General features: G+C 42.6%; 1 protein-coding gene across 1 annotated transcript; it reads left to right on the top strand.

The window, feature by feature from the left end:
* The first annotated feature begins 2,853 nt into the window (after positions 1 to 2,853).
* On the top strand, positions 2,854 to 27,290 carry LOC106603659 (heat shock cognate 70 kDa protein). The gene is made up of 9 exons (XM_014197598.3): positions 2,854 to 2,972; positions 23,527 to 23,736; positions 23,937 to 24,142; positions 24,237 to 24,389; positions 24,703 to 25,258; positions 25,371 to 25,573; positions 25,800 to 25,998; positions 26,099 to 26,331; positions 26,432 to 27,290. Exons 2-9 carry the CDS (start codon positions 23,532 to 23,534, stop codon positions 26,618 to 26,620), a joined length of 1,944 nt encoding a protein of 647 aa, XP_014053073.1. The 5' UTR covers positions 2,854 to 2,972; positions 23,527 to 23,531; the 3' UTR covers positions 26,621 to 27,290.
* The last annotated feature ends 528 nt before the right edge of the window (positions 27,291 to 27,818 follow it).

A 27,818-nucleotide genomic window follows, 5' to 3' on the forward strand; every position in this document is an offset into this window, starting at 1 on the left:
GGTGGTAAGGGTAGGTAACAACACATCCGCCACGCTGATCCTCAACACAGGGGCCAGCTAATCAAATGGCTACCCAGACTATTTGCATTGCCCCCCCCCCCCCCCCCCCTCTTCTACGCTGCTGCTACTCTCTGTTATTATTTATGCATAGTCTTTATGCATAACTCTACCTACATGTACATATTACCTCAACACCGGTGCCCACACACATTGGCTCAGTACCGGTACCCCTGTATATAGCCACGCTATTGTTATTTACTGCTGCTCTTTAATTATTTGTTATTCTTATCTCTTACTTTTTTTTAGGTATTTTCTTAAAACTGCATTGTTGGTTAAGGGCTTGTAAGTAAGCATTTCAATGTAAGGTGTTGTATTCGGCGCATGTGACAAATCATTTTTATTTTATTTGTATAAGACCTCCTAAGCCTGTGTTAACCTCAGACCTTATTTTCAGCGTTTATCCCAAAACCCCATTCATTCCCTATAGGAATGGCTGAACGAACCATATGCAAGATTTATAAAAAGTTAAAGAGCAGCAGAATAGTGATCGGATATTTTGGGTATTTTTTCTTTACATGGGCTTTGCGCCATGGCCACCACTGACAAAATCCATTCCATAACCATCTGCGTTTGTGATAAGAACTGATTTTGTTGGGTCCCCACTTACATTGCATGAAATTGGCACTTTGGTGCACATTAAGAACAAACAGCTTAGATATTGCCACCCCTTCCACCTCATCGCAAGTGAGCTGATGTTAGAGAAGTAAATTGCCGAACCTGACGCACGGGATGGAAAATGCCAGAGACAGTTTTTACAAACCGAAATTGCCAACTAATGTGTGTTTGACAATAGTGCCAGCCGAAAATAAAGCCCTCAGGCTCAGACGGTTTCAATGAGGAATGACAGACTGATCTGTGAAGAGAAATGGTGAACGGAATGGTGAGAATGGTGAACGCTGCAATCAGGCTGGTTTCACCAGGCTATACCAATGTTGTACAGTGACTACTGTTGTTTGAGGTCTATAGGAAGTAGGATGAGGTTCACAGCTCTACAACATACTAATAGAATGAATCTGCAAATCATTTATCATTTCCTTTTAGTACAATTTCAAATCAAAAAAGAAAAACTAGCAGAACATTTACATATTTAACACAAACGCCCACTTCCAAATTGAGCGTTTGCCCCACCCCCTAGACATGGGTGTTTGTGTAGGCTCGATCTAAAAGTTCAGTGAAAATTCCACAGAGGCAATCAAGGATGAGCTATTACAATATCTGACCAATCCTTTCAGAACTATACGTGCTGTGGAAGTAGGGTATGGGGGTTGATTTAGACTTGTGCAAGAATATAGTCAAGAGCATTTTTAGACTAAAGCCTCAAATAGAAGGCTACAATCACATCTATCCAATATCTCTTCAGCTCAGTGTTCTATGATGGCATCTAGTGGAGAAACTTCATGAAATTAAATCCGGTGGTTGATACTGCATCTTGCATCAATAATAGAGTACAACAGTATGAGTCATAATACCCATAAAACCTAGCGGTCAAACAGGGAAATGGTTCCAATCATTTCCCCAACATTCATTATGGGGATTTTAGAAACACTTAAAATAAGGTCTGTGTTCCGTGTAGGCTTACCCTGGCGTGACGTTTTGATAGGGTACGACAGGGTATGCCTACATGAAACACAGCCCTTATTTTAAGTGTTTCTAAAATCGCCTATGGGAAGAATTTATGGTGGAAAAACGATTGGAACTATTTCCCTGTTTGACCGCAATGTTTTATGGGTATTATGACACCTGTGGAAGTTTATTTGTCCCAAAACCACAGAGTAGCTGGTTCGATCCCTCCTATGGCGGTTCCCCTCCAATTTCTACACTGGTGACAGCAGTAGGATAGTCCCATAGGCCTTTGAAGAAAGTTCCCGTTTGCTTTTGTGCATGGGACACTTCTAGAGAGAGGGGAAATTGTGTAGCTTTCTGTGTAGTTCCTCATACACTCTATAATGGGAGTATCGGCACAGGCAGTGCAACTGTCAAAAGACCTCAGGGCCACAAGTTCAAATCCCGTTTTGGCTGTTCCCTTTGAATTGATAAAATAGGTTGGTTAAAGGTTGACATACAGAGCCACCAGTAACATGTGACACTGTTACATTTCCTTCCTGGGAACATTTAGCCTAGATGTAGGGCAGCAGGTAGCTTAGTGGTTAGATTGTTGGGCCAGTAAAAGGTTGCTAGATCGAATCCCCGAGCTGACATGTCAAAATCTGTCGTTCTGCCCCTGAACAAGGCAGTTAACCCACTGTTCCTACGCTGTCATTGTAAGTAACAATTTGTTCTTAACTGACTTGCCTAGTTAAAGAAAGGTTAAATAAAACATTTAAATTAGTGGGGGCTGCTGAGGGGAAGATGCCTCATAATAATGGCTGGAACGGAATCAATGTGTTTGATTTCACTCCATTCCAGCCATTATTATTTGTAGCCTCCACTGATGTAAATGTGGTTGTATATTGGCAGATATAAAACTACATTTCAGGGACTCAGATTTCAGTGGGTCAGTACCAGTTAATTGATTAGGAAAGGTCTAGAATATTATCTTGCTTTTCTGGGGCTATATAAATATTCTGTCGGCCTACGTTTTTCCCCCCAAGGAATTTATGTAACGCACGAGCTAAACTTCAACCAATCAGAGTTCAATGCGTTGAGGGATAGCGTAAAGAAAAATGTAACTGATCCTAGTGCTGGTTGATTCCTTACGTGGCCATATAACGTATTCCGCATTGAACAATAGTGGCTACATTCTGATTGTAGATCAGTTTCAGACTGCTAGAACATACTAGAAGTGCAACATTTCTTTTCACCGGCAGGTGAGGAGTTATTGGAAGAAAATATCCGGAAGAGGCTACGTCTCATTCATCGGGTTGCGGAGTCTGCGAACAGCTTTCATACCGAATTGCGTCCATCATATCCAGGTAATTAAAGCAACAAAATGTTAATCTGTTATATCCTACATCATTGTCAGTTATAGGCAGATGTAATGTGACGTTTCCTACAATTGTTTGTTGGCTACTCATATTCACTTTTGTATCAGTGTGTCCTTATAATTAGAATCCACATGTATATACCTATTTGTTGATTTAAGATAATTTGATGTCTACATTGTTGTATTCACTGTGGGTCTATTCAGCCATTCTCCGAGACGACAGCTAAGAGATGCCAGAGCAGTCTCTAGAAAATGTAATTGGGTACTGGTGAAATGGCCGCAATTAATTTTAATGCGCATGGATGCGGAGCCAGCTGTACTGCAGTACTTACAGCGTTGTCCTTCAGAAGTCCGGGTGGGGGAGGGTATAAAACGGTCGTGACTTGCGACAGATGAAATTGACCACTGAAATAGCGCGAGAGTTTGGACTGGACGTTTTGAAACCAGCCAGCAACTTGGCGCTTTCCGTTGCTATGGCAAAGAGTCCCTCTATTGCAGCTGTTAGCTGATTGAGGACCACATTCATCAGTAATTAGGTCCTCAATCAGCTTAGAGCTGCCCTAGAGCAGAGGTTCCCAAACTTTTTATAGTCCGTACCCCTTCAAACATTCAACCTCCAGCTGCGTACCCCCTCTAGCACCAGGGTCAGCGCACTCTCAAATGTTGTTTTTTGCCTTCGTTGTAAGCCTGCCACACACACACTATACAATACATTTATTAAACATAATGCATTGTTGTCTCAACCCGGCTCGTGGGAAGTAACAAAGAGATCTTATAGGACCTGGGCACAAATAATAATAAATCAATAATTTTGCTCTTTATATAAAACCTTATTTGCTAATCGAAAATTGTGAATAACTCACCACAGGTTAATGAGAAGGGTGTGCTTGAAAGGATGCACATAACTCTGCACAGTTGGGTTGTATTAGAGAGGGTCTCAATATTAAATCATTTCTCACACATAGTCAGTCTGTGCCTGTATTTAGTTTTCATGCTAGTGAGGGCCGAGAATCCACTCTCAGATAGGTACGTGGTTGCAAAGGTCATCAGTGTCTTAACAGCACGACTTGCCAAGGCAGGATACTCTGAGCGCAGCCCAATCCAGAAATCTGGCAGTGGCTTCTGATTAAATTCAATTTTCATAGAACTGCTTGTTGCACTTTCGATGAGGCTCTCTTGTTCAGATATCGGTAAGTGGACTGGAGGCAGGGCATGAAAGGAATAAAGAATCCAGTTGTTAGTGTCATCCGTTTCAGGAAAGTACCTGTGTAATTGCGCACCCAACTCACTCAGGTGCTTTGCTATATCACATTTGACATTGTCCGTAAGCTTGAGTACATTTGCACACAAAAAAATCATACAATGATGGAAAGACCTGTGTGTTGTCCTTGTTAATGCAGACAGAAAGACCTCCAAATTCTTAATCATAGCCTCAATTTTGTCCCGCACATTGAATATAGCTGTGGAGAGTCCCTGTAATCCTAGATTCAGATCATTCAGTCGAGAAAAACATCTCCCAGATAGGCCAGTCGTGTGAGAAACTCGTCATCATGCAAGCGGTCAGACAAGTGAAAATGATGGTCAGTAAAGAAAAGTTTAAGCTCGTCTCTCAATTAAAGAAAAATGTGTCAAAACTTTGCCCCTTGATAACCAGCACACTTCTGTATGTTGTAAAAGCGTTACATGGTCGCTGCCCATACAATTGCATAATGCAGAAAATACACGAGTTCAGGGGCCTTGATTTAACAAAGTTAATCATTTTCACTGTAGTGTCCAAAACGTCTTTCAAGCTGTCAGGCATTCCACTATGTCTCCCTGTCATGGCTTTTGCGCCATCAGTACAGATACCAACACATCTTGACCACCAAAGTCCATTTTATGTCACAAAGCTGTCCAGTACTTTCAAAATATCCTCTCCTGTTGTCCTGGTTTCCAGTGGGTTGCAGAAGAGGATGTCTTCCTTAATTGACCCCCCATAAACGTAATGGACATATACCAGGAGCTGTGCCAGGCCCAACACGTCTGCTGACTCATCCGGCTGTAATGCATAGAATTTCCCTCAATCAGCCTCCCCAGAAATTATCTTCAGTGAGACTGGGGGTCGGCAGGGCCTTAAGTCGTATGGGGCGCCGCTCCACTCATAAAACTGGAGTTACAACTCCGGTAACTATCGTTCTATTGTGTAGCTCTGCTCCTAGTGGTTTAAGGCGGAGCGCAACGTACTCCCTGCCGAGCTTATCACTTCACACTTAATGAAAAGGTCGGGCCCAGCAATGGCTACGACCAAATCCCGCAGTACTGTAACACACTGTGAAAACAGACTGTGTCACAATGTACTGCGTCCTCGGTCTAATCCGCCCTACTCCGTCTAAAGGCATAGTCAATGACTAGTGGGCAGATTAACATAATATGAGTCATACTAATCTGTACCAGCAGATAAATGAGCTCAAAACTGTCAATACTGAAGATTAGTCTAAAAGTACTGTAACACCAGTTACAGAAACGATATCCCTAATCCTTCCGCCCAAACACAGTCATAGACTTGTGGGCAGGATACAACACACGACTCTACTGTGCTACACCCCCAGCCTGAAGTCATGTCATGTAGTTATTCTAATAGGAGAAAGCGGACCTGATGGAAACCCTGTCCATTGATCCTGCATTTCCCGCCTTAGTTTTAGCCTTCCCACCAGCAAAGCTGAGTATAGGCTGAACCAATTTAGAAGACCTGCTCACTGATTTCTCAGTGTAACCCACCACACTCAATCCATATCCAAAGCCAATGATTCGTGGGCAGATAATAGAATATGGGCCACCTACTCTGCCTCAGTAGATAGATGATACCTCAATATTCTATCAAATTTTGTGACCGGTCTAATAGTAAAGTAATACTAGTTACAGTACTATTTCCCTCATCACTCCGCCCCAACACAGTGATACACTGGTGGGCAGTCTCGACATTCCCTGTTGTACTGACAGTGTCAGACAAAGGTCGTGTTGCACGTCTCTCTCCTTGACAAAAAGAGCGGACCTAATGGGAAACCTGCCCAATCGTCCTGCATCTTTTCTTAATTCAAGTTCTCCCTTCAGCTATGCTGAGTACAGAACGAGCTAGAGAGTAAAACGACATGTCTAACAGGTAGAATCGGATAAAAGGAGACAGTGACGCCCATGACGCCGCTGCACAAATATCCTCTACCCCAGTTCCTCTAAAAAGGGCCGTAGACGCCGCTACTCCACGAGTGGAGAGGGCTCTTATTCCCTGAGGCAGTGGCCACCCTGCCGCCGCATAAGCTGTCTCATTGCCTTCACAAAGCCAATGAGACAGCCTCTGTTTTGAAAGTGGTCTACCCAGTGTACTAGCACCGTGACACACAAATAGCTGAAGCGATGACCTAATCGTCGCTGTGCGTTACACGTAGCACGCCAAGGCGCGCACCGGGCACAGGCGATGAAGCCTCTCCTCTCTCCGCTCCACATGGGCGGGGGGGGAGAAGGCCCACAGCTCAACGCTCTGTGACCTATAAAAGCTCTTAATAGCCGTCGGCATAAATGCAGGGTTAGGATGTAACACCGCTCTGCTCAGATCGCTCTTAAATGTCTCATCGAAAGAGCACCCAAATCACTGACGCGCTTGGCCGTAGTCAAAGCAAGCAACATTGCCGTCTTCAGAGACAACATCTTGAGGGGGATTTGATTCAGTGGCTCGAACGGCGTCTCGCAGAACGCCTCAAGTACAAAAGTTAAAAGCCCACTGGTGCAGCGTGGCTCTAGGCATTGGCCTAAGCCGCCGCGTTCCCAATAGAAACTGTTTCACTAGAGGGTGACAGAAGACGGTGTCTATGCCAAACCCCTCATGGCAAGCTGAAATCGCTGCCGCGAACACCTTAATGGTGGCGGGTGAGTGCTCCTTGTGAAACATGAACTGTAGGAAAGAGAGCACGCCCTTGACATGCCAGCACACAGGGTCCACATTCTCTGTGGCAGTTTTCTTTTTTCAACCTTGGTCAGTAGAGTGGATTTTTCCGGAGAAAAATCCAGACACTTCCCAACATCCTCGTCTTCTCTAGAGGCGCCGTCATCATATGCCGCCTCAGAACCTGAGGCTAACACAGACATGGCGTCCTCTAGAGGGAGATCTACCCTGAAATGCCCACCACTGCTTCCTCTCCTTTAAGAAACGAGGGCGCAGCTAGGGCATTTTGGGGGATCTGTGAGGCCGCCCCTAGCGCGCTGTGAACCTAAGCACACGAAACATAAGTCATGCAGGTCCATAGCCGCCATAGTGGAGCAGCGACACTGAGCTCTTAAAAGAGCTTTTGGGGTGGAAAATGTGTGCTCATTGAAGGACGATGTCGAGACCAGGAGATCGACAGCGGGTTCGTCCTGAGACTTCTCGCTTCTCTTCAATGCTTCTTCAGGCCAGTCCTGTCGCTGAAGATAATGGGAGGCTGATTGAGGGGAAGCGTCCTCTTATATAGGGACACCTGTACTCCTATTGGCTGCAGATGTGTGCATAATTTCTCAGGCTATTCACTGCCTAGGCAGCGGGGTAAACCACGAGGAGCAGAGCTCCCCTATGGGGCGGTGCTCCATGATATAGAACATCTCCTGCCATGTCACTGATGTGTCGTGAAACAGTGTTGTTTGATGAAGTCATTGTCTGTATAGTTTTTTGGGGCCTTTTCCCCCAGCATTGTCCCAGCCATATCCGCGGCAGCAGAAAGAATTAAGTCCTCCAAATAGTATGGGACATGCCTGTCCTAGCCACTCGGTAGCTCACCATATAAGACGCTTCTAGCCCCTTCTTATTAATGGTATCTGTTGCTTTTATACATGTCTTACTACTCGAAAGTCGTCTTTATTGTCGCTCCAAAAACTCCCGTGGCTTAATTTAAAAATGGTCATGTTTTGTTTCTAAATGTCTGCGCAATAGTGAAGGTTTCCAGCGAGAGAGTAACGGTTAATGTGATTGGATGTTAATTATTTGACTAGGCTACCTGTATTTGACATTGTGTTGTTATTTCGCTGAACACTAGATGGTTTCATTTTATTTTTGGCAATGAAACGAGGCTACTCAGGCAAGAAAAAAAAACCTCACCCAAAAATGTTTTCTTTTATTTTTAAATGCGAATCACATTTTTATTTGGCGTACCCCAGTTTGGGAATACCTGCCCTAGAGGCACCAGAACATCACATTTAAGAACATTTTGAAGATTGTTCCACAAATAAGGTGCAAGAAACAGAAAGCTGATTTACCTAACTCAGAGACAGAATTTTCAGAGTTAGCCATCCCTGAGACTGGGTGTGGTAACTCGTATGTCTAAAGTTTAGTAATGATGTTAGGCACAGTGGGACTTTTTGCAAAAGGGCTTTATAAATGCAAAAATGGTAATGTATCAACCTACGTTACATCAAAGAGGGCCAACCAACTTTCTGGTAGAAAATGCAGTAATGAGTACTAAAATTGGCACCGTAATAAAATGTACTGCGCTATGATAAACTGCATCTAACCGCTTTAATGAAGTGGCAGCTGCGTTCATATAGATGTCGCCATAGTCTAGGACCGAGAGGAACGTTGACTGAATAATCTGCGTTCTACTATTTAGCGAAAGGCAGGACCTATTCATATAGAATAAGCCCCTTTTTATTCTCCGTTTCTTAACTAACTCATCAATCTGCTTTTTAATTAAAAGACAGCTTTTCACCTATCAATACTGTATGCCAAGATATTGGCAAGCATGGACACAATCAAGTACATATGGTTAAATCAGACTTATTTTTATGCGCTCTAGAGAACAACATATACTTCGTACTGAATGCAGGTAAAACTAATTTCAGGTCAATAAAGCTTTTCTGTAATACAATGATGACAGACTGTAGTTCAGCTAGAGCCTGGTCAACTGTGGGGGCAATAGCATACACAACAGTATCATTGGCATACAAGTGCAGGCTACATGTTTTTTTTACATTTGATATTGTTAATGTAAATAGTAAAAAGTACAGGACCCAGAATCGACCTCTGCGGGACACCTTTCGTAATATCCAGGAAACCTGTTTGAACACCATCAGTAGATATACATTGAGTTCCATCTGTCCAGTAATTTTTAAACCAGTTACATGCAGCCTGGTCTAGACCAATTGAGGAAAGCATCTGAATTAGCAGTGACTGATCAACAGTATCAAAAGCCAATGAAGAGGGCAGCACAATGTTGCCTTTATACTTTTAACTATAGACTCCTCATTCATCTGTAATGACAGCTAGGTAGTATTCATATGGGATGTAAGTGACATGCCAATTTAGCTAACGTCACTGCCATCAGGAAGCACGATGACAAGCTGGTGGGAATGACTAATTCACCGGTGTTGTATCGAGGTGCTTGCCGACGTATGCGCTTCCTACTAGGTAGCAGTATTTACGGTGTTGCCGGTGGCTGCTAAAGGCGTCCGTATGCTTCCCAGACTAAATAGTTTCCGCATACATATGAAGATATTTTGTGATGTTTTTGTTCGTTTTGGACTTCAGCAAAAAAAATGTTGAGGCAAGCCAAAGTCTGTAGACAAATCCTACGCTTCCTCATCAGCGATTGGTCAAAAGTAGGGATTCTTTAATGAAGTGCCTGTTGTCATTCAATGAGAGACGACTCGACCTCATGCACATTTTTTCACTTGAGAAATACTGCACCAATTATTGTAGTCAGATGCAAAATTGCGCAACTAAGATCTCGGCAAAAACGTCAAAATGAATGACAGATTTCTTCAGTTATCTTCAATTAATGACTATTTTGAGGAAGTGTCAACTGGCTTTTCTCGTAATTCAATCGAAGGTCTTTTAAAGGAGTATGCGAGCACTCTCGTTCGGCTAGTAGAGCTTGGCTAGACGCCAGCCAAACTGAAGCATGCTGACAACGTGGCCAATTTTCTTCCCTCCCATGATTTGATAACAAGTAGGATACTACCCTATACAAGAAATAACTAATACTGATAACCATCTAGATGTCAAGAATGAACGGTAACAACAAGCACTGCGGTCCAGCAACGGTGTGGGAAGTAGCTGGACTAGAGTAGCCAATATCAGGTTGACAGTCACAGTAAGCACACTCAGGGCCGGCCCGCCCATTAGGCAGGATTACGCGGCCGGCTAATTGACACACAAATCCTCACATAATTCTGCCCAAAAACAATGATAATTTCTCTCAACCAGTGGTATATAGGATTTTTTAGGGGAGCGCTGATGCCGCCCTTTGATGAGCAGTACCCACTTTGTCAAAGGCAGGAGTGTAAAATATTTTGCATGTCCATTCCCTGCACGCCTCTCCACGGTGCTGTTGGAGATGCATCGCTGTGGCGCTCCACCAACATTCCGTCAAAAAACCATCTAACTTAAATTATGTAGCAGAAATAGCCCATGGTATAAAAAAAGTATGTGGACTTTTCTGTAGCCTACAGGCTGGAGATAAAATGTATGACAATGTAATGAGAAGGCCACTTTTTACATCATGTACGTTTCTCCAATCAAATAGCCTAACCTAAATGGTGCCTAATCAAATGAAAAATACACTGACATGTTAACACACCTAGCTTCGATGCAACCAAGATTGTTTTTACATTGTGCTGGACTCTTAAAAACACGTGGTTGCATCGACGCTAACAAACAGCATATCATAAAAACAGGACAGGTCAAAGTAAAATGGACAATATGGAATGGACAATCAGGCTAATCACAACTGCAGTCCAGGAGTTTCACCCTGTGTGCTAAAATAGTCATGATCAGTGGTTTCCAGTTTGTATCTGTAAATGTTTGATGAGCTGATCATAGCGAAAAATAATATACTACTGCATTTTGCTGTAGGCGAAACACATTGCAAATAGAGTACCACAGTATGAATCATAATACCCATAAAACCTAGTGGTCAAACAAGGAAATGGTTCCAATCATTTTTCCACCATACATTTTTCCCCATAGGGGAGTTTAGAAACACTTAAAATAAGGACTGTGTTTCATGTAGGCTTACCCTGGCGTGATGTTTTGATAAGTGTAAATCTCTCCAAGACAAGGTGACTTATCAATATATTCGCTTGCATTTTTACATTTACATTTTAGTAATGCACTCACTTACATTAGTGAGCGCATACATTTGAATACTTTTTTCGTATTGGTCCTCCATGGGAATCGAAACCACAACGGTGGTGCTGCAAGCGCCATGCTTTACCAACTGAGCTACACAGGACTGAATAAATTGGCTAGATTTCTTTAAGTTGACAATTCTGTGAACTGTCTTGTGCAAGTTTTAAATTTACAAAATAACTGTTAGCAAAGGTGTCAGCTAGAGATGACGTGCAGGAGCTTGCAGGGATTTTTTAGTCTTGCATGATGTCTACTTTGATGCTAATTAGCATTTTCGAATCTGAGAGAAAATAGAGCCAAATATATTTATAAGTCACTTTGTCCAAGAGAGATTTACATGGTTATCTGTAACACTTGTCGTACTGGAGAGAAGACCAAGGCGCAGCGGGAATGTGGATACTCATATTTTTAATGAATCAGAGTAAAGCATCCACAGGAAAACCAATAATAACCATGACAGCAACAGTTTTGCAGGCACACAAAACGCAGTGCAAAAACAACTACACACAACCCCAAATAAAACACACACTACTATATAGGACTCCCAATCAAAGGCAACTCAACACACCAGCCTTCAATTGGGAGTCCTAATCACCAACACAACACTTAACACACAAAAACCTGCCACGTCCTGACCAAAACTAATACAATTGCTCCCTCTGCTGGTCAGGACGTGACATTATCAAAACGACATGCCAGAGTAAGCCTACACGAAACACTGACCTTTTTCCCTAAAAATCCCTATGGGAAAAATGTATGGTGGAAAAACAATTGGAACCATTTTGCTCTTTGACCTCTAGGTTTTATGGGTATTATGACACCTCCACTGTAGGGCTCTATAGGCTGAGGATACAATGGCTTATGAAAGTATTCACCCCTCTGGGCATTTTTACTATTTTGTTGCCTTACAACCTGGAATTAAAATAGATTTTTGGGGGGTTTGTATCATTTGATTTACACAACATGCCTACCACTTTGAAGATGAAAAATATTTTTTATTGTGGAACAAACAAGAAATAAGACAAAAAAAACAGACCACTTGGGCGTGCATAACTATTCACCCCGTCCCCCAAAGTCAATACTTTGTAGAGCCACCTTTTGCTGCAATTACAGCTGCAAGTATCTTGGGGTATGTCTCTATAAGCTTGGTACATCTAGCCACTGGGATGTTTGCCCATTCTTCAAGGCAAAACTGATCTATCTCCTTCAAGCTGGATGGGTTCAGCTGGTGTACAGCAATCTTTAAGTCATACCACAGATGCTCAATTGGATTGAGGTCTGGGCTTTGACTAGGCCATTCCAAGACATTTAAATGTTTCCCCTTAAAGCACTCGAGTGTTGCTTTAGCAGTATGCTTAGGGTCATTGTCCTGCTGGAAGGTGAACCTCCGTCCCAGTCTCAAATCTCTTGAAGACTGAAACAGGTTTCCCTCAAGAATTTCCCTGTATTTAGCGCCATCATTCCTTCAATTCTGACCAGTTTCCCAGTCCCTGCCGATGAAAAACACACCAACATGCTTCACTGTGGGGATGGTGTTCTCGGGGTGATGTGAGGTGTTGGGTTTGCGCCAGACATAGCGTTTTCCTTGATGACCAAAAAGCTCAATTTTTGTTTCATCTAACCAGAGTACCTTCTTCCATATGTTTGGGGAGTTTCCCACATGCCTTCTGGCGAACACCGAACGTGTTTGCTTATTTTTTTCTTTAAGCAATGGCTTTTTTTCTGGCCACTCTTCCGTAAAGCCCAGCTCTGTAGAGTGTACGGCTTAAAGTGGTCCTATGGACAGATACTCCAATCTCCGCTGTGGAGCGTTGCAGCTCTTTCAGGGTTATCTTTGGTCTCTTTGTTGCCTCTCTGATTAATGCCGTCCTTGCCTGGTCCGTGGGTTTTGGTGGGTGGCCCTCTCTTGGCAGGTTTGTTGTGGTGCTATATTCTTTCCATTTTTTAATAATGGATTTAATGGTGCTCCGTGGGATGTTCAAAGTTTCAGATATTTTTTTATAACCCAATCCTGATCTGTACTTCTCCACAACTTTGTCCCTGACCTGTTTGGAGAGCTCCTTGGCCTTCATGGTGCTGCTTGCTTGGTGGTGCCCCTTGCTTAGTGGTGTTGCAGACTCTGGGGCCTTTCAGAACAGGTGTATATATACTGAGTTCATGTGATAGATCATGTGACACTTAAATAAAGTCCACTTGTGTGCATTCTAACTAATTATGTGACTTCTGAAGGTAATTGGTTCCACCAGATCTTATTTAGGGGCTTCATAGGAAAGGGGGTGAATACATATGCACACACCACTTTTCCTCTTTACATTTTGTTTGGAAACAAGTTCTTTTTTCATTTCACTTTATCAATTTGGACTATTTTGTGTATGTCCATTACATGAAATCCAAATAAAAATCTATTTAAATTACAGGTTGTAATTCAACAAAATAGGAAAAATGCCAAGGTGGGTGAATACTTTTGCAAGGCACTGTAACTTCTGATGAATTTGGGTATCTGATTGTCAGAGCTTAAATTTCCAAGTTGATTAGTTACAGGAATCAGGACTAATAAAGCCAATGCAACTGCCTGTTTTACAAACTGTAGGTCTACCATATGGATGGGCATTCATTAAATTCCATTGTGGGCTGACACTGTAGGCTACACCCCAGTAAGCACGGGCCGATTTCTTTTGGATGTCTATTTTTGACATCAATGTTTGGTTCAGATTTGGTCCGGTCTGAACCGGCCTTGATTTGGTCCAAAAATAGACGTCAATAAATGACGTCTTTTCAACTATCATTCAGAACTTAAAATGAACCTAAGTTCAACGTCTGGAAAATACGTATTTTAGATGTCTTTTCAATGTAATTTTGCTTACTGGGACTATTCTAGATTTTGCTGGGTATAGATCGGTTAGCTGACAACAGTAAGGAAAATTATGTGCGCGCTTCCTGTTTTTTGATTCTGGATGGCCAGATTGCTAGCAAGAATGACCAGAAACTGCCAAATGGGGAGAATCATAAGTGGCTCATTTTATCTTGTTATTGATTCCATGACTTTTTTTTTTTTTTTGTAATGTTTTGACTGATTCTATTTCAATGTTAATATGGCCAAAATTCGCTAGCTAGCTAACAATAAGGTGACCAGATTTCTGAAATGAAAACCGGGACATTTCAGTTCGGTGGTCAATATATCATTAAAATATCCAATGTTATTATCTATGAAATAAAAAAAGGGGGACAATTCTGGTTTCATGTATTTCGTCTAACAGGCACACTGTGATAGACAGAGAAAACAACTATATTACACAAACACTACAGACAAGACAGAACTGTCCGATCTGAACAGCCATTCAGTGGTCCTGGTAGCCTGGGTAGAATAAGAGCGGAAGAGAACATGAACAATTTCTTTTTTTTAAACAGACAATAGTATATGTGAAATACTTAACATAATAAAGAAATAAGATGAGATTGGTAACTACATAATATACTTATACCAACCTAATCTGTATATTTCTCAGAAGAATGTATTTTCTTCAGGATTGCTCTGTCTTTGGCAAGCTTCTCCATGAACTCCTGGCAGGGGAGGTTGAAGTTTGTCTTCACAATAAGCACGGCCTTGATGGTAGGAACAGTGAACCTATTTCTTGCTGCTGTCCATATATCATTCATTTGGGAGAACACTCTCAACTGGTGCATTACTTCCAGGTAAGCACATGACAACAGACGCTAATCAGCCAGGTTAGTGTGTGGGATGTCATTCTTTTTGAAGTGTGTAACCACCTCTGACTAAGCGGTGTCGCAGATGTTTTCCATTCTTCAAGCGATCCTTTTTTAGGAACTCTTGCAGGCCAGTAACCTCGTCAAACAATGTATCCTCATTGATGGTCACATTGGGGCATTTTTCCTGCAGTGTGGCTGCTGCCTTCTGGATCTCTTAACACTGAGGTTGCCTTTTTAAAAGGAGACAATGTACATATTTTAGATTATCTGTGTGCTTTCCCCATGCTTGCAAGTAGTTCACAGCCATAGAGAAGAATGATTGGAATATTTTGAGAAAGCTCTCTTTAGACATTGCTCTATTTTCCACTAGCTCTCTCAGAAGTCCTCTGACCAAAACTGGAATGAAGTTGTCATCACGTCTTTCAGACAATTTTGCCTCAACGTTTCTCAGAATTGCAGCTGACTCCACAGCACAGCGGTCCTGGCCTTCAAGCATCTTGATCGTGTCACTGAATACGGTCAGGTTTCCATGGACAAAGGCCAGCCAAACTTGAGTCAGTGGATCTTCGAACATTGTTCGCAGGACAACAGGGTATTTGTCTTCAGAAAGAAAAAGGATTTTAATGGCACATTTTCAGCACTCTTTCTAGAGCAGGGAGCATGGACAGCCAGCAAACATTGCTGTGTCCTAAAATGTTATGATACTCCTGGCCAACAAACTCACAAAAGCTCTTCAGTCTTTCTACTCTGACGGTGAAAATATGAAAATATCTTTGTGAGCAGGTACTCAACATCAAGGGGTATCATATCCAAAGCTATTCTGGCCATGTTATGAATGATGTGGGCAGGACAACCTAAGCCAATCACCTCCCGCTGCAGAGCATTTTTAACTTTGGTATGGACATTGACCCTCCCCAGCCTATTCAGTCCTCCAAAGTTGGTATTTGTGTTGTCGGCAGGGAATTCCACGACTTTGCTTTCCAGGTTACATTTTTGGATGACCACCAGGACCTCTGCTGTTTCTCCTTTAAATTCAACAAAATCAAGCAGTTTTGTTTCCACAGATGTGCTGCCATCTTATACAGTTGAAGTCGGAAGTTTACATACACCGTAGCAAAATACATTTAAACTCAGTTTTTCACAATTCCTGACATTTAATCCTAGTAAATATTCCCTGTTTAGGTCAGTTAGGATAACCACTTCATTTTAAGAATGTGAAATGTCAGAATAATAGAGTGATTTATTTCAGCTTTTATTTCTTTCATCACATTCCCAGTGGGTCAGAAGTTTACATACACTCAATTAGTATTTGGTAGCATTGCCTTTAAATTGTTTAACTTGGATCAAATGTTTCGGGTAGCATTCCACAAGCATCTCACAATAAGTTGGGTGAATTTTGGCCTATTCCTCCTGACAGAGCTCATGTAACTGAGTCAGGTTTGTAGGCCTCTTTGCTCGCACACAATTTTTCAGTTCTGCCCACACATTTTCTATGGGATTGAGGTCAGGGCTTTATGATGGCCACTCCAATACCTTGACTTTGTTGTCCTTAAGCCATTTTGCCACAACTTTGGAAGTATGCCATTGTTCATTTGGAAGACCCATTTGTGACCAAGCTTTAACTTCCTGACTGATGTCTTGAGATGTTGCTTCAATATACATTTACATTTACATTTTAGTCATTTAGCAGACGCTCTTATCCAGAGCGACTTACAAATTGGTGCATTCACCTATAATATCCAGTGGAACAACCACTTTACAATAGTGCATCTAAATCTTTTAAGGGGGGGGGGGGTTAGAAGGATTACCTTATCCTATCCCAGGTATTCCTTGAAGAGGTGGGGTTTCAGGTGTCTCCGGAAGGTGGTGATTGACTCCGCTGTCCTGGCGTCGTGAGGGAGCTTGTTCCACCATTGGGGTGCCAGAGCAGCGAACAGTTTTGACTGGGCTGAGCGGGAACTGTGCTTCCTCAGAGGTAGGGAGGCGAGCAGGCCAGAGGTGGATGAACGGAGTGCCCTTGTTTGGGTGTAGGGCCTGATCAGAGCCTGAAGGTACGGAGGTGCCGTTCCCCTCACAGCTCCGTAGGCAAGCACCATGGTCTTGTAGCGGATGCGAGCTTCGACTGGAAGCCAGTGGAGAGAGCGGAGGAGCGGGGTGACGTGAGAGAACTTGGGAAGGTTGAACACCAGACGGGCTGCGGCGTTCTGGATGAGTTGTAGGGGTTTAATGGCACAGGCAGGGAGCCCAGCCAACAGCGAGTTGCAGTAATCCAGACGGGAGATGACAAGTGCCTGGATTAGGACCTGCGCCGCTTCCTGTGTGAGGCAGGGTCGTACTCTGCGAATGTTGTAGAGCATGAACCTACAGGATCGGGTCACCGCCTTGATGTTGGTGGAGAACGACAGGGTGTTGTCCAGGGTCACGCCAAGGCTCTTAGCACTCTGGGAGGAGGACACAAGGGAGTTGTCAACCGTGATGGCGAGATCATGGAACGGGCAGTCCTTCCCCGGGAGGAAGAGCAGCTCCGTCTTGCTGAGGTTCAGCTTGAGGTGGTGATCCGTCATCCACACTGATATGTCTGCCAGACATGCAGAGATGCGATTCGCCACCTGGTTGTCAGAAGGGGGAAAGGAGAAGATTAATTGTGTGTCATCTGCATAGCAATGATATGAGAGACCATGTGAGGATATGACAGAGCCAAGTGACTTGGTGTATAGCGAGAATAGGAGTGGGCCAAGAACAGAGCCCTGGGGGACACCAGTGGTGAGAGCACGTGGTGCGGAGACAGATTCTCGCCACGCCACCTGGTAGGAGCGACCTGTCAGGTAGGACGCAATCCAAGCGTGCGCGGTGCCAGAGATGCCCAGCTCGGAGAGGGTGGAGAGGAGGATCTGATGGTTCACGGTATCAAAGGCAGCAGATAGGTCTAGAAGGATGAGAGCAGAGGAGAGAGAGTTAGCTTTAGCAGTGCGGAGAGCCACATATTATCCCTGCCTCATGATCCCATCTATTTTGTGAAGTGCACCAGTCCCCCCTGCAGCAAAGCACCCCCACAACATGATGCTGCCACCCCGTGCTTCACGGTTGGAATGGTGTTCTTCGGCTTGCAAGACTCCCCCTTTTTCCTCCAAACGTAACGATGGTCATTATGGCCAAACAGATCTATTTTTGTTTCATCAGACCAGAGGACATTTCTCCAAAAATTACGATCTTTGTCCCCATGTGCAGTTGCAAACCGTAGTCTGGCTTTTTTATGGCGGTTTTGGAGCAGTGGCTTCTTCCTTGCCTTCTTCATAGCCTTTCAGGTTATGTCAATATAGGACTCGTTTTACTGTGGATATAGATACTTTTGTACCTGTTTCCTCCAGCATCTTCACAAGGTCCTTTGCTGTTGTTCTGGGATTGATTTGCACTTTTCGCACCAAAGTACGTTCATCTCTAGGAGACAGAATGCGTCTCCTTCCTTTGCGGTATGACGGCTGCGTGGTCCCATGGTGTTTATACTTGCGCACTATTGTTTGTACAGATGAACGTAGTACCTTCAGGCGTTTGGAAATTGCTCCAAAGGATGAACCAGACTTGTGGAGGTCTGACTTTTTTTTCTGGGGTCTTGGCTGATTTCTTTTGATTTTCCCATGATGTCAAGTAAAGAGGCACTGAGTCTGAAGGTAGGTCTTGAAATACATCCACAGGTACACCTCCAATTGACTCAAATGATGTCAATTAACCTGTCAGAAGCTTCTAAAGCCATGACATCACATTCTGGAATTTTCCAAGTTGTTTAAAGGCACAGTCAACTTCGTGTCTGTAAACTTCTGACTCACAGGAATTGTGATACAGTGAAATATAAGTGAAATAATCTGTCTGTAAACAATTGTTGGAAAAATTACTTGTGTCATGCACAAAGTAGATGTCCTAACCGACTTGCCAAAACTATAGTTTGTTAAAACTTCTCTAGGCTTGGGGGCGCTATTTTCACATCTGGATGAAAAGTGTGGCCAAAGTAAACTGCCTGCTACTCAGGCCCAGAAGCTAGGATATGCATGTAGTTGGTAGATTTGGATAGAAAACACTCTAAAGTTTCTAAAACAGTTTGAATAATGTCTGTGAGTATAACCGAACTGATTTGGCAGGCGAAACCCCGAGCACAATCCATCCAGGGATTTATTTTTTGGAGGTCAATCTGTTTTCCATAGTTTTTTTATGGTATGCCCGTTTTAATAGAAATATGCTTGCAGTTCCTATAGCTTCCACTAGATGTCAAGAAATTGATTGATGTTTTTCTTTAGAGAAATTAAGAAGTACGGCTGTCCAGAACGAGGGTCCAGCCTAGGGCTCTCTAATGTTTTGATGCGCACGACCTGGAACGCGCTTTCTTTGTTTTCCTCCGGTATTGAACACAGTTTATCCCGTCTTACAGAAGAAGTTCTTCAAAGGTAAGGCATGAATTAAATCGTTATTTCTGACTTTTGTGTCGTGCCTGGCGGGTTGTAATCTGATTTTCATGTGTTGGCATTCTGGGCGCTGTCCTCAGATTATCGCATGGTTTGCTTTCGCTGTAAAGCCTTTTTGAAATCTGACACAGTGGCTAGATTAACAAGAAGTTCAGCTTTAATTTGGTGTATTGCACTCTGCCATTTGACCGGATGTTGTCAAATCGATCCCGTTAACCTCTCTAAGGTAGGGGGCAGTATTTTCACATCCGGATAAAAAACGTACCCGATTTAATCTGGTTATTACTACTGACCAGAAACTAGAATATGCATATAATTATTTGATTTGGATAGAAAACAGCCTAAAGTTTCTAAAACTGTTTGAATGGTGTCTGTGAGTATAACAGAACTCATATGGCAGGCAAAAACCTGAGAAGATTCTGTACAGGAAGTGCCCTCTCTGACCATTTCTTGGCCTTCTACACTCTCTTTATTGAAAACAAAGGATCTCTGCTGTAACGTGACACTTCCTGAGGCTCCCATAGGCTCTCAGAAGGCGCCAGAACGTTGAATGATGACTCTGGTGTCCCAGGCTGAAAAACAGTAGCGCATTTGGTAAGTGGTCGATCTGAGAACAATGAGACGGGTGCGCGCGTGCACGTGAAGAGTCCATATTACATTTTGAGTCTTTGAACGAAAACAGGGTTTCCTGGTCGGAATATTATCGCTTTTTACGAGAAAAACTGCATAAAAAATTATTTTAAACAGCGTTTGACATGCTTCGAAGTACGGTAATGGAATATTTTGACATTTTTTGTCACGATACGCGTCCGCGCGTCACCGTTCGGATAGTGTCTTGAACGCAAGAACAAAACAGAGGATATTTGAACATAACTATGGATTATTTTGAACCAAAACAACATTTGTGAATGAAGTAGAAGTCCTGGGAGTGCATTCTGACGAAGAACAGCAAAGGTAATCCAATTTTTCTTATAGTAAATCTGAGTTTGGTGAGTGCCAAACTTGGTGGGTGTCAAAATAGCTAGCCCGTGATGGCGAGCTATCTACTCAGAATATTGCAAAATGTGCTTTTGCCGAAAAGCTATTTTAAAATCGGACACCGCGATTGCATAAAGGAGTTCTGTATCTATAATTCTTAAAATAATTGTTGTGTTTTTTGTGAACGTTTATCGTGAGTAATTTAGTAAACTCACCGGAAGTTTGCGGTGGGTATGCTAGTTCTGAACGTCACATGCTAATGTAAAAAGCTGGTTTTTGATATAAATATGAACTTGATTGAACAAAACATGCATGTATTGTATAACATAATGTCCTAGGAGTGTCATCTGATGAAGATCATCAAAGGTTAGTGCTGCATTTAGCTGTGGCTTTGGTTTTTGTGACATTATATGCTAGCTTGAAAAATGGGTGTCTGATTATTTCTGGCTGGGTACTCTGCTGACATAATCTAATGTTTTGCTTTCGTTGTAAAGCCTTTTTGAAATCGGACAGTGTGGTTAGATTAACAAGAGTGCTGTCTCAATGTGTCAACCTCTGCTACATGGTGAATTTCCCATGGGACTGCAGTAGCATAGTCTTTACAGTAGTAAGGCAGGACACCATGCATACCTCTTGCCTTGCCTAAGATGGCTGCCTGGCCCATCCAATGCAGCCCATACATGAATGGCGACGGTGCATAAAGATGGCAGCCCCCATGTAGTTACCACAAATGCCTTGTTTGCTAAGTTCACCGTATTGTACATTGCTCACAGTTAAAAAAATTGTAACGGCATTACATGATTCAAATTCTAGCTCCAAGACAGCAGCAAATTGAAAAAACGAAAAAGTAGATTGTGCTGATTGGTTCAATGTGCCAGTTTAAGAACTTTATGGGAAGTAATAAAAACAAGTATGTCATTTCCAATGGTACCTCTATTTTTTTCGGCACTCAGCAAATTTCAGGTCTGCTGAGCCCAACTTAAATGTGACAATTCTGTGCAACTTCCGGCATGCGTTTACTGTGATCATTGAGGCTTTACTCGCTTTAAGTTACAGTTTTAACAGTGGCCAAGTAGGCTACTGTGGCTAATTGATCAAAGTGTAGGCCTACCAGAGAGACCTACCATCAAAACAAAAAATGCATCACATAACATTTTAACATGGAAATAGCTGTTCTATCATTCACCTACAGTAGCAGAAAGTGTGTGGTGTTCAATGTAGGCCTACATTCCATGAGACTTCTAAAAAAAACAAACATGCAGGGCTTGTCATGAACCTGTTTATCCACTTGTCATGAAAATGTTGTTGTTTGATGCAAGAAACCACTTTACAAAATAACATTCATTATTATTCCCATACCATTATTACAAAGAATCAGACAAATTATGCTACCCTTTTCCTATTGGCTACTTAGCTTATTCAAGACCATTTCAAATACAACACTGCCCCTTTAAAACATAAAAAAAGCTATTTACCTGCCTTGTTTTCAAAGATGGCTAGAAATGCACACATTTTGTGCTCTTGTAGGAAGCAACCACTCCCCTATTATTGAATAGAAATTAGCTATAACTAGGCTAATAACTCACTAACTAGCAAAGAATATGAACACATGTACACAGGTGACAACATGCAGCTCTCACTTTGATCTCAAAACAAGCACCTCTACTCGTGACCGCTCATGCAGTAAACACAGTCCAGTTCAAAGTGAACAGCACGGATCCATATATGGCAATGGCTATTTGCATATAGGCCAACTGCAGTTCTGATTGGTTATGGTGCTGTTATGGTGCGCCGGTCGTGCTTGTCAATGCAGTAGAATCCTACTCCGATGTGTTCTGCCTACAAGAAAATCTCTTGCGTAGTTTGCTTTGTTTCGGTATGTTACATTGGAAGTGGCTAATATTGTGTTGATTCAAGCACAATTCCCACGGTCGAGCGAAACGTTGATAGTGTTAATTAAAGGAGGAAACTGAGTGAAGTTCAATCTTGTGCTTCTCTGCGCACGCTGACATTTCTTCTACACTGCAGTCCAAGAGGAGCTGCGTGCAGTTTAGCAGGAACATTGTTCATATCTGAATTTCTCTATATTTATGCACCTTTGCCATCAGTTTAAAGAGCGACTGTCCCTAAAAAGCAACTTCTCATTTTGAAAATGGCCTATGTGGCATCAATATGTGCCAAACATTTATTCTAGTGTCAAAATTGACTACAAAGTTTAAATAGGATCATTTTGGTCATAAAGTCAGTATCGTACAAAACTGAGATTTGCAAGATGATAGGAAAACAAAATTATGTCATGGAATGAAGAGTACGTAACAGTTTTCCATTGGCTGTGTTTATTTTAATCCTGCTCCAAATTCCCACAACTGGCAAGTAATCATCAATTCAGTACTCAGATCGCAATGCCAATGGTCAATTTGGTTGACATTCGATATCACAATGGGGCTAGTTAGGGAACATCAGTAAATTACAGTGTAAATGGAACAATAATTTAAAAGGTCAATAGCTCCAAATTTCAATGACTTAACCTTAAACCAACTATAAATTGTAGAAATTCGTTTACAAATATTGAAAGCATTTGATGAGACAACTAAAAGATGTGCAACATGAAAATATTGTCCCTTTTTACATTGTGTAATTTGACTGCCCCTAACTATCCCCAGAGATAGGCTATCCAAAGTAAAACCGATTTTGCCACGGTGCACACCAGCCAACTGAAGCTAATTGGCTTAATCATTTGGCTAACTCTTTCCACCTGCATACACACAGGAAACACCCACATCAAGCCACACCCCAAGACAAACTCACCTTTGAATTCTGTCATGGCTGTTAGCATTTTTTAATGAACCAAATCTAAAACAAGGCCAAATCAGGAAGTGCAGTCGCCCTTTAATTGAAACTGAAGGCTTATGACTTTTTTGGAACCGGATTAGTCCCCGTTCTTAGGAATTGAATTTCAACACAACGGGTTGGCATTATTCTCCATAAAGGAAGTTGCACATGTAATCTATGGTGGCTACGTTTACCTAGGCAGCCCAATTCAGATTTTTTTCACTAATCTGATCAGCTTTGAAAATATATTTTCACATCAGAGCTGATCTGATTGGTCAAAAGACCAATCAGATAAAAAAAGAATTGGGCTGCCTGTGTAAATGCAGCCACAGTGACTCAAACTACAGTCCAAAGTCTCTATGGGTCACTTTACCTTGAGTGATCATGACTGCCATCTATTGGAAAGACTTTGCTCATCATTAAATATTTATCTGTTCTCACAGCAACCATGTCTAAGGGAACAGCAGTCGGCATTGATCTCGGGACCACTTACTCCTGCGTGGGTGTGTTCCAGCATGGCAAGGTTGAAATCATTGCCAACGACCAGGGTAACAGGACCACACCAAGCTACGTTGCCTTCACTGACTCTGAGAGGCTCATCGGTGATGCTGCCAAGAATCAGGTTGCCATGAACCCCTGCAACACAGTGTTTGGTAAGTTTATGTATTGCAATGGTGATTATTGTTAATGTTTGTAAAGGTGTGATGCACTTTATTCCTGCCATTTGTAGTTTCCACCAGAGGTTTTATAACATTCCTTGGATGTTTGAGTGAGAAACCAAAGGTCAACTGCTATGATCGGAGTAGATCTATAATGCAATCATTTTAACATACTTTTTATTTGCGTATTCCAGATGCTAAGCGTTTGATTGGTAGAAGATTTGAGGACACCGTGGTTCAGTCTGACATGAAACACTGGCCTTTCAACGTCATCAGCGACAGCGGACGCCCCAAAGTGGAGGTTGAATACAAAGGTGAGACCAAGAGCTTCTACCCTGAGGAAATCTCCTCCATGGTGTTGGTCAAGATGAAGGAGATTGCAGAGGCCTACCTCGGGAAGGTGAGTTTGAGTTGCATTGCAGTCTATTTCAGATTTGTATTGACAGTTAGTCTATTCATTCACAACTTTTTTTCTTTAACCCTCATTTTTACAGACTGTATCAAATGCGGTTGTAACAGTGCCAGCTTACTTTAACGACTCTCAGCGCCAAGCAACCAAAGACGCTGGAACAATCTCTGGTCTGAACGTTCTGCGAATCATCAATGAGCCAACCGCTGCCGCTATTGCTTATGGCTTGGACAAGAAGGTGAGACGCATATAATTTCTTTAGAGCTCAGGAAGGTCTATTGAAATAATAATTTGATTTGGACAAACTAGATTTAATTCACAATGATGGAGTTTACTCCTGCCACTTATTTATTTATATACATACATACATACATACATACATGCATACATACATACATACATACATACATACATACATACATACATACATACATACATGCATACATACATACATACATACATACACACAAACTGTGTACATGGGTCAATAATTATATATATAGCTAGCCATGTGTCATAGGGTTTAAATATTGAACATTCTTCTGTTTCAGGTTGGTGCTGAAAGGAATGTCCTTATCTTTGATCTGGGTGGCGGCACCTTTGACGTGTCCATCCTGACCATTGAGGATGGCATCTTTGAGGTCAAGTCCACTGCTGGAGACACCCATCTGGGTGGAGAAGACTTTGACAACCGCATGGTCAACCACTTCATCGCAGAGTTCAAACGAAAGTACAAGAAAGATATCAGTGACAACAAGAGAGCTGTTCGCCGTCTCCGCACCGCCTGTGAGAGGGCAAAGCGCACCCTGTCCTCCAGCACCCAGGCCAGCATCGAGATCGACTCTCTGTATGAGGGAATCGACTTCTACACCTCCATCACCAGAGCTCGCTTTGAGGAACTCAACGCAGACCTTTTCCGTGGCACCTTGGACCCAGTGGAGAAATCCCTCCGTGATGCCAAGATGGACAAGGCCCAGGTCCACGATATTGTCCTAGTCGGAGGCTCCACTCGTATCCCCAAGATCCAGAAACTGCTCCAAGATTTCTTTAACGGTAAAGAGCTCAACAAGAGCATCAACCCCGACGAGGCTGTGGCCTATGGCGCAGGTGGGTCACTGATCATCTTGTGTGTTCCTTTTTTAATGTCTGAGCGACAATGTTACTGTGGCTCTACAGTTATGTTTTTACATGAGTCTAACCTCACCATTCCCTTTTACAGCTGTCCAGGCAGCCATCCTCTCAGGTGACAAGTCTGAAAATGTCCAGGACCTGCTTCTGCTGGATGTCACCCCCCTGTCCCTGGGTATTGAGACAGCTGGAGGTGTCATGACCGTCCTGATCAAACGTAACACCACCATCCCAACCAAGCAGACCCAGACCTTCACCACCTACTCAGACAACCAGCCTGGTGTGCTCATTCAGGTGAGAAGACCCTGCATAAAATGTACATTTCAGGGCAATGTTTCCTCATTCCTTTAGCCACTCGCTGTGATGAAGTTTACTCCTGTCATTCGTTGTTTCCACCAGAGGTTGAAAGACAAAAGATGTCCCAATACCTTTGTTCGATGTCTAAGTGACTATTTAGTGAAATGTACTTCTCATTTGAAGACCATGTATGGTTTTAGCTAATATAGACTGTATCCTCCAGGTGTATGAGGGTGAGAGGGCCATGACCAAGGACAACAACCTGTTGGGCAAGTTTGAGCTGACTGGAATCCCCCCTGCACCTCGCGGTGTTCCTCAGATTGAGGTCACCTTCGACATTGACGCAAACGGCATCCTCAATGTCTCTGCCGTTGATAAGAGCACTGGCAAGGAGAACAAGATCACCATCACCAATGACAAAGGTAGAAACAAAATCTGACCAAAGTGAAATGTTATTAAAATATGCCCACTTGGATAGTGAGTGTATCCTTAACTTAACACTTTCTTTTTTTGTCTGACCAGGTCGCCTGAGCAAGGAGGACATTGAGCGCATGGTCCAGGAGGCAGAGAAGTACAAGTGTGAGGATGATGTGCAGCGTGACAAGGTTTCCTCCAAGAACTCCCTGGAGTCCTACTCTTTCAACATGAAATCCACAGTGGAGGATGAGAAACTACAGGGCAAGATCAGTGACGAGGAAAAGACCAAGATTCTGGACAAGTGCAATGAGATCATTGCCTGGCTGGATAAGAACCAGGTACAGTATATTGATGTGCCCATTAATTTAAAACAAGTTATTACCCATAATGTGTCAAGAAGGGAAATCGATCAATCTTAACATGTATATTTCTTTTCAGACTGCGGAGAAGGAAGAGTATGAGCACCAGCAACAGGAGCTGGAGAAGGTGTGCAACCCCATCATCACCAAATTGTACCAGAGTGCCGGTGGTATGCCTGGTGGAATGCCTGGAGGCTTCTCAGGCGCTGGCGGTGCTGCTCCTGGAGGTGGTGGATCCTCAGGCCCCACCATCGAGGAAGTCGATTAAACCCAATCTCACCACTCTGTAAACACAAAGCATGTAACCCCAGAGGCCCAATCTGTAAAGCCAAGGCTGGCCATTGGCTGAGTAATTTAAACTGATAAGCTGCTATGTGTATTTTGAATACTTGAATATGTACACTGTCAAAAATAGGGGGATTTTAAGGAAGAAGAGTTTGCCTGTCTATACATTTTGAGTCCTGGAGAATAAATGATTATTTATGTCACTAACCATGTTTCTATCCACAGTTTGAGTAAAAAAAAAAAAATCACGATAGCTGTGATGGAAATGGCTAGTTTCGGTACAATTTTATAAATACCGACAAATAATTTGTTCGTTTGACATGGTGGGATCTTTTTGTGTCAGTAAAATTAATTACGCGAGAAATGGTGGTGGAAATGCCTTTATGCGCAAATATTGATTTAATAACCATCATATCGAAGTAAACTTGGGAGTCACATAATGATATAGTGTGTGGTCTTCCCACTATGACTCAAAACCATGCAGTTTATTAGGCTACAAATGAAATAACTTATTAACTTCACAGGGTGGTGAAAGTGCATGGTGATCTGGATACTCCTTTCCAATAAATATCGAGGGTCTTATTCTGGTGACGATGCTCGATGCTTGACTGTCGTTTGACAAATAAAAGTATTCTCGCTCTTATCCATAATAATCTGCACAGGCGTGGTTCTTGAGTTAAATAAGCAATTGACATCCCATCATGCTTAGTGTCACGTTTTGGCTACGCCCCCATAGGATAACAATGCTCCCATCCACAAGGCATGAGTGGTCACTGAATGGGTTGATGAGGATGAAAACGATGTTAACCAAATGCCATGGCATCAAATATCCCAAAATATCAACCCAATTATGTGAGATTCTGCAGCACCGCCTGAGACAGCATTTTCTACCACCATCAACAAAAGACAAAAATATGGATTATTGTGGAAGAATGGTGTCGCATCCCGCCAATAGAGTTCCAGACACCTGTAGAATCTATGCCAAGGTGTATTGAAGCAGTTCTGGCTCATTGTGGCCCAACGCCTTATTAAGACACTTTATGTTGGTGTTTCCTTTATTTTGGCAGTTACCATTTATGATTATTTTTTATTTATGAATACGACAATTTCACAACAGAACTGCACAGTGGTCACTTTAGGAATGGTTAGTGCTATCCAGAATCCTTGGGACGTCCCCTCAA

The sequence above is a fragment of the Salmo salar genome, chromosome 04 (assembly GCF_965601325.2).
Source record: "Salmo salar chromosome 04, fSalSal1, whole genome shotgun sequence".
NCBI lineage: Eukaryota > Metazoa > Chordata > Actinopteri > Salmoniformes > Salmonidae > Salmo > Salmo salar.

What these genes read in the sequence shown, in the direction of transcription:
- LOC106603659 (XM_014197598.3), top strand. Translation starts at nt 23,532, where the DNA reads ATGTCTAAGGGAACAGCAGTCGGCATTGATCTCGGGACCACTTACTCC. An exon ending in AGCCTGGTGTGCTCATTCAG is followed by an intron (nt 25,574 to 25,799) that starts GTGAGAAGACCC and finishes TGTATCCTCCAG; the next exon opens with GTGTATGAGGGTGAGAGGGC. An exon ending in CACCATCACCAATGACAAAG is followed by an intron (nt 25,999 to 26,098) that starts GTAGAAACAAAA and finishes TTGTCTGACCAG; the next exon opens with GTCGCCTGAGCAAGGAGGAC.